Source organism: Urocitellus parryii, chromosome 8, assembly GCF_045843805.1.
Source record: "Urocitellus parryii isolate mUroPar1 chromosome 8, mUroPar1.hap1, whole genome shotgun sequence".
NCBI lineage: Eukaryota > Metazoa > Chordata > Mammalia > Rodentia > Sciuridae > Urocitellus > Urocitellus parryii.
In genome coordinates, this window is record NC_135538.1 from 117,012,952 (window position 1) to 117,028,782 (window position 15,831).

General features: G+C 43.9%; 1 protein-coding gene across 1 annotated transcript; it reads left to right on the forward strand.

Moving 5' to 3' along the window:
• Positions 1-2,849: 2,849 nt before the first annotated feature.
• Positions 2,850-8,383, forward strand: LOC113179191 (HLA class II histocompatibility antigen, DM beta chain). The gene is made up of 6 exons (XM_026383649.2): positions 2,850-3,093; positions 5,210-5,491; positions 5,895-6,179; positions 7,453-7,569; positions 7,727-7,762; positions 8,044-8,383. Exons 1-6 carry the CDS (start codon positions 3,039-3,041, stop codon positions 8,058-8,060), a joined length of 792 nt encoding a protein of 263 aa, XP_026239434.2. The 5' UTR covers positions 2,850-3,038; the 3' UTR covers positions 8,061-8,383.
• Positions 8,384-15,831: the final 7,448 nt, after the last annotated feature.

The window sequence follows — 15,831 nt, forward strand, 5'->3', positions numbered from 1 at the left end:
TGAATAGAGAAGCGAAATTTCCTCCTACCATTTCCTGCTGCTGCTGCTTCACAAAAGGTTTCACATCTCCTTTGACTGTCAGAGCCAGACCCAGTCACAGGAGGGAACTCCGCTCAGCCTCACTGCCACAGGTGATGGCCACATCCTGATGGCACGGGACTGCATAGCACGCAGTCCTTTACCAGGGACAGGCTTTGTAGACTTTGAAAAGGATGCCAAGACCTGGCTCCTGCAAGTTCAGGCTCACTATCTACTTGGAAAGGATGGGGAGGAATGTGAGGAGGAAGTTTAGGTGGGGGGGGGCAGGATTTGCATAATTTTGAAACTGTCATAAGAGAAAGTGGGCTGAACGTGGTGACTCATGCCTGTAATTCTAGCTACTTAAGAGACCGAGGCAAGGGGATCACAGGTTCTAGGCCAGATTGGGCAAGTTAGTGAGACCTGTCTCAAAAAAAAGTTGGGGTGGTGGTGTCTGGGGATGTAGAACAGAGGTAGAGCGTTCCCAGCTTCAATCCCCAGTACCAAACAAACAAGAGAAAAAAATGAAAACCAGAAAGTAGATGAGAGTGGTTTTAAAAGCAGAAGGAACTCTGCGCACAGGAAAGACGAATCTTGGATGGATTGGGTGTGGATTGTGGCCCTTTTCTTCCTCCTTTTCTCAACAGAGTTCTTACTAACTTCCCTTATTTGGGCCATCCCAGTTCCAGGAGGTATTTAAGTATGTGAGCACACTTGTTATAGCTGAAGAGGGAATGAAGCTTGGCACTGTGTGTGTGTGTGTGTGTGTGTGTGTGTGTGTGTGTGTGTGTTAGAATAAAATAAGTTAAATCCTCTAGACCTTAGATGTGAATCCCTGGATTGTTTTCAAATCTATAAAATGAAGACAGTTGAGCCAGGTGTGGTGTTGCATGCCTGTAATCCCAGTTCCTTGGGAGGCTGAGGTAGGAGGATTGCAAGTTTGAAGCCAGACTCAGAAGCTTAGCAAGTTCTAGGCAACTTAGTAAAATCCTGGACCTTGTCTCAAAATAAAAAATAAAAAGGGCTGGGGATGTGGCTCAGTGGTTAGGTGCCCCTAGATTAAATTTTAAAAAAAGAAAAAAAAAAAAAAGAGAATAAATGAAGACAGTTAACAAGTCTTTTAAGATTAAATGAGATAGCATTTAAAAGACCTACCTAGAATAGTATCTGTTACAAAGTTGAAATTCAACAAATTCTGGACCCACCACCTGGGTTCTGCCTACTTAAACACACCTGATGGTTCCTTACAGGGGTCAGAGTCTATAATCAAGGTGGGCACAAAGCATGGGTATAGTTGGGAAATATAGGCAGAATTTCAGTTAATCTTAATTAGTTATACAAAATAAATCTTTTGTTCCTGACATTAATCTTTGAATTCATTTTTGGTACATGTCCCCCCACCCCTTTTTCTTCACAAATACCAGATTTTCTTGAGCTCAGGGACTTTGGCAGTGGGCAGGTAAGTGTAGTGTTGGGGGACTCCCTCCTGACCCTCTTCTGTTTAGTCTACTATTAAATCCAACAGCTTTCAGAAACTAAGGTGAGAACAGGTAGCCCTGTTGCCTGCTGGGGAGCAGAAGGAAGTCAATTTACGGTTTTAAGTTTAGGATGAAAAAAATTTATCAATTGTATAGTTCACAATGGGGTAAAGAGTGAATTTCCATTTAAAATCTGTCTTTTCAGGGCTGGGGACATAGCTCAGTAAAAGGGAGCTTGATTAACATGTGAAAAGCCCCAAATTTAATTCCTGGTACCTAAATAAAATCTGTCTTTTCCAGGGGAATACTAGCTGGGAAGCTTCCTCTCACTGTTTTGGTGGTGTTCATAATGCATGCACCTGCCTTGGGACAGAAGGGACTACGGGGGAGACACTCAAGGGAATTTAGAATTTGGGGGAAGACAGGTGAGTTTTAGACCCAGGGCCAGCTAGTCACCCAAGGGCTTTAGTGGAATTGCCCTGCGGTCTACCCCAGAGATGACTGAGCATAGGAGGTTAGAGTTTCCTGTCTCCAGAAGACAGCTGTTACAGGTGAGGGAGAAATGAAGCTTGATTGGCTAGAATGGGAGAAGCAAGGAGGCTGTGGGGGGACTTTCCTGTCCTGTCCCTGTCTCAAAAGTGGAACTACTTCCTTTCTTCTGCAGTTTTGCTTTGAAAGCAATCCACTCTGCACTCTCTCTGCGCCTTCTTCCTTCTCAGCAGCTCTGCCTCTGCCACAGGGGTGACAGACAGATCAAGGGTTTATGTTTTATTTCCCCATGTAACTGTCTTTTAAGGGACAAGAATGAGTCTCTGGCTGGGCACGGTGGCACACGCCTATAATCCCAGAAGCTGAGACAGGAGTATTGCAAGTTCAAAGCCAGCCTCAGCAAAAGTGAGGTGCTAAGCAACTCAGTGAGACGCTGTCTCAATATATAAAATAGGACTGAGGATGTGGCTCAGTGGTCTAGTGCCCCTGGGTTCTTTAGGAGGGTATTAAGAGGAGAAAGTCCAGGCCACACGTATCCTCGAAATGTTGGGATTATTCCTTCCACTGACCTTGGGAAATCATCTACGGTTTTGTTTCACAAGAAAGATTTAGAAAGAAAGTCCAGGAATTTGAGAGAGAGAGAGAGCGAGAGAGAGAGAGAGAGAGAGAGAGAGAGAGAGAGAGAGAGAGAGTGTGTGTGTGTGTGTGTGTGTGTGTGTCTCTAGGAGTCCGGCTGTCTAAGCCTATGGCAGGACAAGGTTTACCTGGTAACTGATGATGCTAGGCTGAGAACTCAGCAGCAATTTGTCTTTACATTTGTCCCCACCTACCGAGTTAATCTGACAACTCTGGGACAGGGGACTGAGTTGGTAGGATCAGTTTTAGTATCTAGGGGCTGGCTAGTCCCCAAACACTCATCTAGTGAGGATCAATATCCTATTCTGCTCAGTGTGTGGAGATCATTTACCCAGATTGGCGCTTCCAGAACAGAAAAGGACCCAAGGCCCTGTATGAGCTGGTCCTGGGGCTGGAATCCCCTGTGTCTACCAGAGCATGACTACACTCCTGCCGCTGCTGCTGGGCCTCAGCCTGGGCTGCACAGGAGCAGGTAAGCATCTTCCTTCCTGGGATCCTCTCATCCCCTGCTCCTCTTTTAGGGCAAGGCTGTTCAGTTTTGTTATTGGGTTTGGGCAACCTGGACTAGTTGGTCTCTCTACTTTGTTATTCCTATAGCTCTTTGTACTGTACTTTTGCAGCATTTTTTTTTTCCAGTACTGGGAATTGAAACCAGGGCTGCCTTGTGCATGCAAGGCAAGTGCTCTACCACTGAGCTACATCCCCAGCCCTTTTTTATTTTTTATTTTGAGACAGGATCTCACTAAGTTTCCCAGGCTAGCATTAAACTTGTGATCCTCCTGCCATAGGCTCCCTAGTACCTGAGACTTGCAGCAATTTTAATAATAACCAAGCGGTGTAGCTAGTTGTGTAATGTCTATCCCCTGCTGCAAAGTTGGCCAGGACAATGGCTGCATCTCCATCTCCTAGCACTGTGCCTGGCACACAGCAAGTGTTTCATAAATAGGAATGCAATGAATAGTTAATAATATTTCCAGCACAGAACAGGCTTTTTTTTTCTTCACCCCTTTTCTCCCTTTCAATCATTTGCCTTACTGAAGGTCTCTGTTTGGGGTAACTTTTAATGTTTAATCATGCAAATAATCATGGGCTGCTCCTATCCCAGTACTTAGTCTCACATAATGAGAAAACAGGATCTAAAAACTTCTCTGCTCTTGCATCTATTCTCCTCAGTTGGGGCTTCTAGAGACTCCAGCATGGAAGCATGGTCAGTAGAGGCTTCCCAAAGTGAGAAATCTTTGCCAGACTAACTGGGTATAACTGAGGTTTGGGTTCCCAGCTGAATACAAGAAAACCCGTGTGTTTTTTTCTTCTGTGTGTTTATATCTATGTGTTCTGTGACCAGATGTGTAGGTTCCCCCCTACCCCCTCCAACCATTTATCCTAGACCTGCTGGGTACAATTCCATGGTGACACATAGTCCCCACAGGCTAAGGGCTCAGTCACACAAGACTTCCCCCACTTCAGAGATCACTCACAACTAGAAGGACCCCAGGTTAGAAGGCCCACAACTTCCATCCAACTTGGCTACAAATCAGAATTTTCCATGATCCCCTCCTTGAGTTTGATAATTCACTAGACAGGCTCATAGAACCTAGGTAAATAGCTTACTATTATTGATTTATTACAAAGACTAGTTTATTTTTTATTTTTTTATTTTTATTTTTTTAAAGAGAGAGGAGGAGAGAGAGAGAGAGAGAGAGAGAGAGAGAGAGAGAGAGAGAGAGAGAGAGAGTTTTTTAATATTTATTTCTTTCAGTTTTCGGCGGACACAACATCTTTGTTTGTATGTGGTGCTGAGGATCGAACCCGGGTCGCACGCATGCCAGGCGAGCGCGCTACCGCTTGAGCCACATCCCCAGCCCACAAAGACTAGTTTAAAGGGTAGCGGTGAGACACCAGGTGAAAAGGTACATAGGCCAGATCCCTAAACGTCTCCATGGAGTTGGGGTGTGCCTCCCACCTGACATGTGGGCTCAGAATTTCACAGGGGTTTATGAGACCTCATCACATAGGCATGACTGATTGAAGAACCTTCCAGCCCTTCTCCCATTCCTGAATGATAGGAGATGGGGATAAAAGTTCCACGCTTCTAATCAGGGCTCGATCTTTCCAATGTCCATCCCTCATCGGAGTCCACCAAGAGTCACCTCATTCAAACAAAAGACACTGCTAGGAAATTTCAAGGGATAAGGAACTCTGCATCAGGAACTAGTCAAACCAAATATTGGAACAAAAGATGCTTTTAACGCCCTGTACCATTGCTTGTGAAATCACAATCCTAAGAACTTTGTGCCAGGAACAGGAGAAAGAGAACACATTTTTTTTTTTGTGTGTGGTATTGGGGATTGAACTCAGGGGCGCTCAACCACTGAGCCACATCCCCAACCCCATTTTGTATTTTATTTAGAGACAGGGTCTCACTGAGTTGCTTAGTGCCTTGCTTTTGATGAGGCTGGCTTTGAACTTGCGATCCTCCTGCCTTAGCCTCCGGAGCTGCTGGGATTATAGGTGTGTGCCACTGTGCCTGTCCAGAGAACACATTTTTAAGTATGTCATACCTACCCCTCCTCCTCTGGCTCTTCTAGGTGGCTTTGTGGCCCATGTGGAAAGCACCTGTCTCTTGGATGATGACAGGAATCCAAAGGACTTCACATATTGTATCTCCTTCAACAAGGACCTCTTGGCCTGCTGGAATCCAGAAGAGGGGAAAATAGCCCCTTGTGAATTTGGAACACTGTATCCATTGGCCCAACAAATCTCACAATACCTCAACCAAAATGATAACCTGCTGCAGCGCTTGCGCAACGGACTGCAGGATTGTGCCACACACACCCAGCCCTTCTGGAAATCACTGACCAACAGAACACGTAAGAAGAGAGGGGTGCAGAGGGGCTATGGGGAAGCACAGTTGGGGGGTGGGTAGGGAAGATCCCTTAGCAGCCAAGGGGTTTGAGATTGGAGCAGGAAAGAAGCTACAGTGACTTCCAAGAGAGCTTATGGGTCAGACCTGGCATTTATCAATTGTGATTGAACATGATCTTGGAGTAAAAAAGATTAGTGCATTGAATGAAGGCAATGAAAGAATGCAAGAGAAGAAGCAGTGAAGCAGGTATGAATGTAATGCCTCCCCTTGAAGCAGTGGCTCGTTATGGGGTGGTGAGCGTGGAAAGTAGGTTGGCAAAATCTATGAAGAGTTGAAATGGGAAAGAAATCAGGTTGGAGAGAAGGCCAGAATGTCACCTTTGTGATCATGTTTTTCCTTCTATGTAGGACCACCATCTGTGCAAGTAGCCCAAACCACTCCTTTTAACACAAGGGAGCCTGTGATGCTGGCCTGCTATGTGTGGGGTTTCTATCCAGCTGAGGTGACCATCACGTGGATGAAGAATGGGCAGTTTATCAACCCTAACAACAGTGCTCAGAAGACTTCCCAGCCCAATGGAGACTGGACGTACCAGACCGTTTCCCATTTACCCCTAACCCCTTCTTATGGGGACATCTATACTTGTGTGGTGGAACATTTTGGGAATCCTGAGCCAATCTTTCAGGACTGGAGTAAGTGTATGGTAGACAGGAGGAATCAGAGGAAAAAAAGAGAGATATTGGAAGTTGTTGGTTGAAAAAGAAACATGAGTATTTGGGCAAAGGGTGTGAGATGTGGAGACATGCATGGTTCATATGGATCAGAGGGGGATGCCAGAAACTGGAATCGAGTCTGGAAAAACTTATGGAGGGTTTATGACCAGAGATGGGGCAATGGGATAAAGGAGTGTAAAGAGTTAGTTATTGTCATTGTTGCTATCGTGGTGTGGTTGATATTGCTGTGTCTTGTACTGACAGTGGGAGGGGAACATGATTGTCCTAGAAAGAGGATGTAGATTTGGGAACCACACATTCAGAACCAAGCATTGGAATTCACTGTCATAAGCGACTGGTTAGATTTCAACTATTCTGTTGTCAGGTCAGGAATGGGAGTTGAAGAACTAATGCAGGTAGAAGAGGAAAGGGGGCTCTCTCCTGGTGGGGCAGCCATGAATCGAGGCTGTCCTATCTAGTGTGATGAGGTGGTAAAGACATGGAGGGTAGATATGGTGGGCATGCTTAGGGACTAATAGGTTAATGACCACTGTTTCAATCCCAGGATTGGGAGTTGTTAAAGGTAAGAAGAAAAGTAGCACCCGGATTTGGAGATTCTTGGGAAAGGAAAGAGGTAGAAATGAGGAAGAGAAAAGGTGACTATGAGGAAAGGAACCATAGAGCAGCATTCCAGACTGGCTGTGGAAACCAGGCCTCCCCTTGGTTGGGAATGCTCTATCTTTCTGGGCAGCTGTTGAAGGGTCTGGGGAACAGGAAGAGAGAGGAACTTGCATGTTCACTCAAGTTCTCCTGGGTAGGTCTCCCTGGTGCACAAGGAGTTTCGCTGGGGGTCGGAAGGTGCATTTTATGGGGGAAATAATCCAACTGGAATATGATTCAAAATAGGACCAGCTCTAGGAATTGGGGTGGGGGAGCGCTATGGAGTGGAATGGAGGCAAACCTCTAAAAGGATACATGAGAAATCTGGCTGTAGAAGACACATAAGCTGCATATTAGAGAGGAAGTAGAAACTAGGGTGCCAACTCTGGGGACATAGGTTCTCCAGGGTTGATCTAGGAGTAGAGATCCACAGGATGGCAGGTTTGAAAGAGGAAAGTCATCTACTTGGGAGTGGGTTGGTGGGAACTAGATCCGTGGGGCTGTGAACCTTCTAGATGGAGGTTGCAAGAAACTATGTTGCTCTGACAGTGAGTATTAGAGACTGGTTCTAGTAAGTTTCTACTTTTTGCAGCACCTGGGCTGTCCCCTGTACAGACGGTGAAGGTTTCTGTGTCTGCGGTGACTCTGGGCCTGGGCCTCATCATCTTCTCTCTTGGTTGCATCAGCTGGCGGAATTCTGCCTCCTCTAGTGAGTGACCCCTTGACCTTCCATCCTTACACCTGCTCCCAGCCTCTGCTCACTTTCTGTTTGTGGTTGATTCTCCCACTCTTACCTGTTTGTTATGAATAATACTAGATATTTTCATCCATAAAAACTGGTATAATCAAGTGTCTTCCTCTCCTAGGCTACATTCCCCTCCCTGGATCCAATTATCCAGAAGGTAATTTGTTGATCTGTTTGCCCTCTGTGGGGGATGAGGGTTAGAGAGGGGTTGGTGTTGGGCTCATGGCATGATTTAAGCTGTTTTGGTTGGGATTAGGAACAGGAATGAGGAAAGGGGAGTGTCCATGGGAAGGAGCTGAAGATGGTTCCTTCATATTAGAGTTACTGACCTAGAATTTTGAATACCATTGTATTAAGGGCTCTGACATGGGATGGTTATAGAAACAAAAGATGGGGTCAAGTTGGCTTATTATTATCTCTTTTCTATTTCTTCTGCAGGACGGCACATTTCGTAGAGACAGAATCCTAAACTTTCATGCTGAGGAGATTCAAACTCTTAAGGATGCTACCATATCCACTCCCTAACATCTTAAATTACCCTACATTCTTTTGGATCCTAAGATTTTTTTCCATCCAATTCTTTGAATTTCCCAATCTCCCTATGTAAACCTTAGCAACTTGAGGGAGCATATTCCTGGGAATATTCTGTAATTAAATTATTATCTAAGGCTATATTTCTGGGGTGAGTATAATCTGGGGGAGGGAGGGGATTAAAGATCCTCCTGAGGGACTCATTGTGTCAAAGAGGTCACTGAGTTGCTGGTGTCATCTCTGAGAAATAAACTGATGGAAATATATTTTTTTGTGTGTGTGTTTTTCCTAGGGGTCTGGGGGGGAAGGAATGTGGCTGAGGCTGATTCTCTCATTAAGTGAAGGAGCTGATGCCTCCTCGTTTTTTCAGCTAGACTGGACAGAATCTGGGACAATTTTTGAATTTTTAATTCATAAGAAGAAATTAAGCTGTGATGGAATAGAGTCACAGAATAAGAGGGGATGTCTAACAATCTACCCCATAAGGGGTCTTTTAAGGATTAAATGAATACTTCTAAATGGCTAAGTACATGCCTGGCATATACTGAACTCTCGGGGTGACATTAGCTATTATCAATTGTTTGGCATCTGGGCCAGCAGTGTGCCAGGTCTTTTACATGCATTATTTTATTTGATCCTCATCACAGACCCAAGCAGATCTCAAAACTTCAAGATTCAGGGGGCGGAGCTCAACTTTAGATTTGAGTCCTAGCAAGTTGTTTTTCTTATACCCTGAGTGAGGAGGGGATCTGGCTGGAGGGCATGTCCTCAGCCCTGGGCCAGGTACATCATGTTTGCATCTCTTTCTCTTCTCTCAGTATCCCCATAGGGACCTATTTCCCTCTACGCCACAGACCAAGGAAGTGAGGTTCCAAGAAGTTAAATAATTTGTCCAAGGTCAAAAAAAAAATGCTCTGTACAATGTTTGTCTACCGGAACTGGAAGTAAGTAGATATTTCTGAAGATCCTCGTGTAGGTGAGCATACCTCTCTAGAAGGTCGCCCTTCCATTTCTTTACATCTGAAGTCAGAGGGGGCACCTCTGTTGTGGGACAGAGTTCACCCTGTAGGAGAGGACACGGTTGGTGCTATTTATTTTCCAGTGGAGACACCTGCTGGACACAGAGAGATGAGCGGTGCAATTGTTTTTGGAATTAGAGTTGGGCACTCAATTGCCAAAAAGGAAAAGAAACCAGACATGAAAAGAGATAAAAATACTGAAGGGACTTAACAGAGAATTGTAGAGAAAGAATAAGGGGTTATGGTCAAGTGTTTGTGTGTGTGGGGGGGCGGGGGGGAACTACTAGGAACACAGCATCAGGATCCGATGAGCCGGGAGAAGGGATCAGAGACAGGCTGTTTGGAAACTCCCTGTGGACTCTTACTGCGGTAGGTGTGAGTGGGTGGGAGACGTGGTCACCAGTGCTAGAACCCTCTGCTCTAGACTGGTCCTGTGCTGGAGAAGAGTGGGGGTGGCACTGTTCATACAAACTTCACGTCCAGTGTAGCTGCTCAGTGTTTTTCCAATCAATGAATTGATCTCCACTGCACCCACTGTTTCCCCAGAAAGATCCTTGTGATCAGGGCATTTTTTTTTTTTCTGGAAAGAGTTTGTAGCAGACATCATCGGGAGGGGAAATACTCATGAATTTAAATGGTTATTCCTGGAGCAAGGCCATACAGGATAGGAAAAAGCAGAGTGATGTTACTGGGAAGGTAATTGGTAAATGTAGCGTCAGAAATTAATCCGCAATTTTTACTGGTTTTATATTTCACTTTCATTTTTTGTTTTCATTCACTGACCTTGTTTTTGATTTTGATTATTTAACAAAGCATATTCCTTTTGAAATTGTAGGCTAGTTTGGGTTGGGGCTTTGGTTGTGTCTATGCTTGTGTGAGTTAGAAGAAGCCGCACATCTGGAATATCTGGAGTCTGGTTGTTACCAAAAGCTGGGTCCTTGAACTTGATGCCAATCCAATAATGAAGACACTGTTTTGAGAAAAAAAAGAAAAAGAAGTATTATTGCTTTTTTTTTTTTATTGGTTGTTCAAAACATTACAAAGCTCTTGACATATTGCTTTGCTAGTAAAGGAGAAACACAGGAGAATCCTGTCCCAGAGGCTGATCCTGCCCCTCATCAGGAACAGAGGGTTTTTAAAGAGGTGATTCCACAGGACGTGCTCTCTGTTGGAGTTGTAATTCACTTGGTAATTTGGGAGTCTTTTCTGAGCTCTCCTGAGATTACTGGTGCAGGCTTTTCTCTGCCCTAAATTTGTGTTTTATTTTATAGGAGAAAGCTGTCAACTTCCAGGTGAGGATTAGAAGAAAACACCCCATGGGTCTCCCAGGATCTAGGAAGCCAGATTACTCCAGGTGGAAAAGGAAATACCGTTGTCATTACACAGGGGGATAAGGATGCATGAGAGGAAGGTAGAAGGGGGTAAAGGTGGGCCAGTGAGGGATGGTGTGAAAGTAGAATGTCAGACATTATGGGGTGCCCAAGAGGAGGGAAGTGTGGGATAGTGGGGGAAAGAGGGAAAGGGAGAGAATAGAAGAGAGAGAGAAGAAGGCAAGAGCAGAGACCCAGGAGAGAGAAGAGAGAGAATTGGGCTTTTGGATTATTCCTAATGTGAGCTACATAATGGTTCAGAGCTGGAACTGACTTTAAAGGTCACCTAGTCCAACTCTCCACTCATAAAAGTACCAGAGTCTCTGTCCCCAAGGGCAAGAACAGTGCAAGGAGTTCCTTCAACCCCCAGGGCAGATAACACTGCTTTAGAGAAATGTGTGGACTCCAGGTTTGAGGTTCTCCTTTGACCATTAAAGACAATGGGAGTAAAACCCAAATATATGGCGGGAGGGTGCAATGAAGGGTAATGGAAGGGAGTAGCCTCAGATCTTTCCTGAGTTACAGGTTTTTTTTAATCCCCTCCCTACCTGTGCAGGCATTCGTGTGAAAGGAACAAAAATCAGCATTTCATCACAGTGCCTAGTTATGAAAATTACTTTTTGATCATTTTCTCAATTAATTCTGTTTCCAAAGTAAAATTGGGCAAATCAGAAGACATGAGGATGGAGCTCTACCTCAACTCCATCTCATATTTGGTGAAGTGCCTGCCATTCCTAGGAGCCCCCAAAATGCTTTGAAGCGAGGCATGAAGGATTCCTCCTTGATGCTTCCTGACAGTCCTTGGCCAGACCGTCCCCAGGGGCTGCAGAGGTACCAACTGCTCCCAGACCATGTGCTTGTGTAATGGGTTCACTGATGCTTTGACTATATCCCTTGTGACTTGGAACTTACATTTTTTTTTCTTTTTCCCCAATCTCCTCTTCCCTAAACTTCTCCTCCCTGATCTCCTTTTCCCTAACTTCTCTTTTCTGATCTCCTCCCTGATGTTTTTTTCCCCTGAGCTTCTCCTTCCTGATATCGCCTCTAATATCATTTTCTCTGAATCATCTCTGTAAAAGCCCACTGTTCCAGCTGAGGGGCAGAATCACAGCCTTTGAGACACGGGAGTCCCCTGTGTTTCTCCTTTGCTAGTGAAAAACCAGCCTCTACCTCAGAGCAAAGCCTGTCCAAGGAAGGGACCTGACCTTTGTCCTTGGAAAGACCCACAGCGCACTCCTAGGCACATTCGCACCCTGCTAAGTTGTTTATCTACTAATGAGATATGCTGCCCCAGGTGTCCCTGGTCTTTTGGGGGTCCTGAATTCGAGCATAACACTAGCAAAGCAATAAACCTTTTCCCTTTTTCTCAAAACTCTGTTCCTGTTATTACATTGGCACTGGGGACAAGGATCAAGCTTTCGGCAACACTTGCTGGTTCTCAGACCCTGCCTCATCCACTGCATGTGAGGAGTCCAAGAACTCTTGGCCAAGGTGGTCTGGGACAGGGGATGAAGAAATGGTTTTTATGGTTATGGTGTCCAAGTCCCAACAGATAACAGATGGCATACTCAAAATAGAATAGTTCAAGGACAGTTTAATTTACAAGGAAGGATTTACAAAGAAGTGGGTGGAAGACAGTACAGTGAGCTGGTGGCAGCTGGGTTGTTCCTACCCTAAGAGCCAGGGACAGGAGAGGTTATCAGAATTCAGCTGGAGAGCAAGTCTTGTAGGGTTGCCACCCTGCCAGGAGCAGTGCCCATCAGTCAAGGGACAGCCAGTTCAAGGTGAATGCAGAGAAGGAAGCCTGACTTCATACTTCTCTTCCATCTGCTGTCAGGTGGAGGCTAAAGCAAGAGGAGCCTGTCTGTGTCCTACAGGTCAGCACTCTGGGTGCACACCCGGGTGGAGAAGGGTGGAGAGTGGGTCCGGAAGGACAGATGGGGACAGTAAGCACATTCACAACGGGGAGGAAAGGAGCCAAGGTTGGGTGTGTGCTGGGGGAGAGGTACAAAACGTGGGCTTCCTTTGGCCTCGAACAGCTATAGAAACTTAGTAGCAAACCAAGTTTGGTTTCCTGCTGGGGAACCTGGGAGAACATTCTCTTGCCCTCAAGGTTTATGTAACTGGATCTTTGTTTATTTTTTTCATACATATTTTCCAGTAAGTTTAATACATCCCTCAAAGTTAAGCTTGAATTTTGATTAAGGTTATACTGTATTTATAGAGCAATTTGGGGATAATTGGTTTTTAAAAAATGTTAAGTCATCCCATGCCAGAGCAGAAGGTAGTTTTGTTATGCTCGAATTCAGGACCCCCAAAAGACCACCAGAAATCAAGATCGGTGTAAGCAACAAAGAGGTGTTTATTTCGAGCTAGCGCGGTCCTCCTCATGTACACAGCAACTGGTGACGCTGAGAGGCCCCAGCCCAGGGTTTGCAGCAGTTTAATACACTCTTTGGGGAAGGCAGGGACTTCACATACATCATAGCATCTCTTAGCAAATCATCACACACCGCGGGAAAATCAAACAACAACTCTAAAACATGATTAGCACATTCACTGGCAGGAACAAGTTGGGTAGGGGTGATTGGTTAGTACAAGCGGGGGATTCATTTGAACTGATTGGTTTAGGTCACGAGGGTTTCCCAACATGTTATCAACCACCATAAACTACTGGGAGGGTCATCTGGCATCCCAGGTATTTTCCCTGTCTCATGCTGATTGGTGGTTGCTAGGGGGTTGCTATGGGTCCTCACCTAGCCTGACTGAATCAAGGACACCTGGCTCCACAGATCTCCCCTGTAGATAAACAACTCAGCAGGGTGGGTATGTGCCTTGGAGTGCTCTGTGGGTCTTTCCAAGGACTAGGGTCACGCCCTCTTCCTTGGACAGGCTTTGCTCTGAGGTAGAGGTTGGTTTCTCAGTTTCCCATTTATTAAAATAGATTTGTTTGCTCTTTTCCATGCTTTTTAAAATGAAAATTTTCATAGTAGTCCTTTGTTTGCTCTGCTAATTTTTAGAAATTTGATAGCTTTTGCTGCTATTGTGATTGGTATCTAATTGCAATTTTATTTTCAAATCAGTTTTTCTGGTAAAGAGAAATATAACCACATCCTCCCCACCCCGCCCCAGTACTGGGGGTTGAACCCAGCAATACTCTACTACTGAGATGCACCCCCAGACTTTTTTTTTTTTGAGGCAGGTGCTTATTTGCAATCCTCCTGCCTCAGCCTCCCAGGTCATTGGGATTATGGGCATGCTCCACTGTGCTTGGCTCAATTTTTTAAAAAAATTATGATTAAATATAACTTACACAATTTACCATCTTAATCATTTTAAAGTGTACAATTCAACAGTATTAAGTATATTCACAATGTTGTACAATCAATCCCTAAACATTTTTCATCTTCCAAAACTGGAACCCTACCCATTAAACAACTTCTTTTCTCCTGATCCTCAGCCCCTAGTAATTATCAGTCTATTTTCTGTTTCTGTGAATTTGAGTATTTTAGTTACCTCATATAAATATGATAACATAGGTTTTATCTTTTTGCAACTGGTTTATTTTTCTTAGCATAATGTCCTTAGAGTTCATTCATGTTGTGGCATATGACAATATTTCTGTATTTCTTCCAGCTGAATAACATTCTACTGTATATACACGCCACCTTTGTCTATCTGTTCATCTGTCAATGGACATTTGTTTAGTTTCTATTTCTTGGCTACTATGAATAATGCTGCTATGAACACAGGTGTGCAAATTTCTTAAGTTCTTTTTTTTTTTTTCAGTTCTTATTTATTTATTTATTGGTGCTGGGGATTAAACCCATGGATGCTTTACTTCTGAGCCATATCCCCAGCTCTTTTTATATTTTACTTTGAGACAGGGTCTCACTAAGTTGCTTAGGGCCTCACTAAGTTGCTGTAGCTGGCCTTGAACTTGGAGTTCTCCTGCCTCCCTAGCCTCTGAGATGACAAGTGTGCAACACAGTGCTGGCAAATTCTTTTAGGTTTATACCTAGAAGTGGCATTGATGGATCATATGGTAATTCTATTTTAATTTTTTTACATATGGTGATACTGTTTTCCATAGCAGTTGTACTATTATACAGTTCCACTGATAATGTATATGGATGCTAATTCCTCACATCCTGGCCTGTACTTTTTTTCTCCCTCCCTCCCTCTGTCCCCCCACCCCCCACTTTCCTTTTTTTTCTTTCCTACTTCCCTTTCTTTCTTAGAGTAGCCCTCCTAATGGGTCTGAGGTGATATTTCAATACATTGTTGATTTGTTTTTATGTAAGTTTTAGTGATGTTGAACATTTTTTCAGATGCTTGATGGCCATTTGAATATCATCTTTGGAAAATTGTCTTTGCCCATTTTAAAATTGTTTGCTGTTGCTGCATTGTAGGAGGTCTTTATATATTCTGGATATTAACTCATTGTCAGATATGTGATTTGTAAATGTTAGAAATTAGCCGATTTTTATACTATTAGTCTTATGAAGGACAATCTTATTGGATTCTCTCTTTTGATTTTAGTGGCTTGTTATTGATGTTTCCTTTGTCTCTCCTTTTCCAGGTAAATAATAATATCATCCACAAACAAGGAGAGTTTTTTTTTTTTCTCCTTCTAAATTCTTCCTTTCCTCCTTCTTCCTTTTACGTTTTTCTTATTTTTTAATTTTTTATTTTTTTTGTACTGGGAATCAAATGCAAGGGTGCTTGACCACTGAGCAACATCCTCAGCCTATTTAATTTTTTATTTTGAGACAAGGTCTCACTAACTTGCTCAGGGCCTTGCTAATTTGCTGAGGCTGGCCTAGAACTTGTGATCCTCCTGCCTCAGCCTCCTGAGCTGCTGGGATTACAGGTATGAGCCATTACCCTGCCTGTTTTCTAAATTCTTAAACATTTTAATTAGTTTTATTTTTCATATTATTGACTAGGATTTCCAATGCTATCTCAAATAGTAAGATAATAATGAGTATAATTTTTTAAAAAGGAGACACAGCTCAATGATCTCCATTAAGTATGACTTTGCTATAGTTTTTAAAAATTAAATTCATTTGAGATATTATGGATTCACACACAATTATAAGAAATAATACCTTTTACTCAGTTCCCTGATAGCTGCATCTTGCAAGCTATGGCACAATATCATAAGGAGGATACACTGATAGAGTCAAGATACAGAGCATTTCTGTCATCACACATTCCTCACATAGCCCTACTCTGGCCCCACCCACTTCCCTATTGCCCAGCACCCTCCTTAAAGTTGCAGTTGCTAATCTGTATTTCCTTCC

What these genes read in the sequence shown, in the direction of transcription:
- LOC113179191 (XM_026383649.2), top strand. Translation starts at nt 3,039, where the DNA reads ATGACTACACTCCTGCCGCTGCTGCTGGGCCTCAGCCTGGGCTGCACA. An exon ending in ATCACTGACCAACAGAACAC is followed by an intron (nt 5,492 to 5,894) that starts GTAAGAAGAGAG and finishes CCTTCTATGTAG; the next exon opens with GACCACCATCTGTGCAAGTA. An exon ending in GCCAATCTTTCAGGACTGGA is followed by an intron (nt 6,180 to 7,452) that starts GTAAGTGTATGG and finishes TACTTTTTGCAG; the next exon opens with CACCTGGGCTGTCCCCTGTA.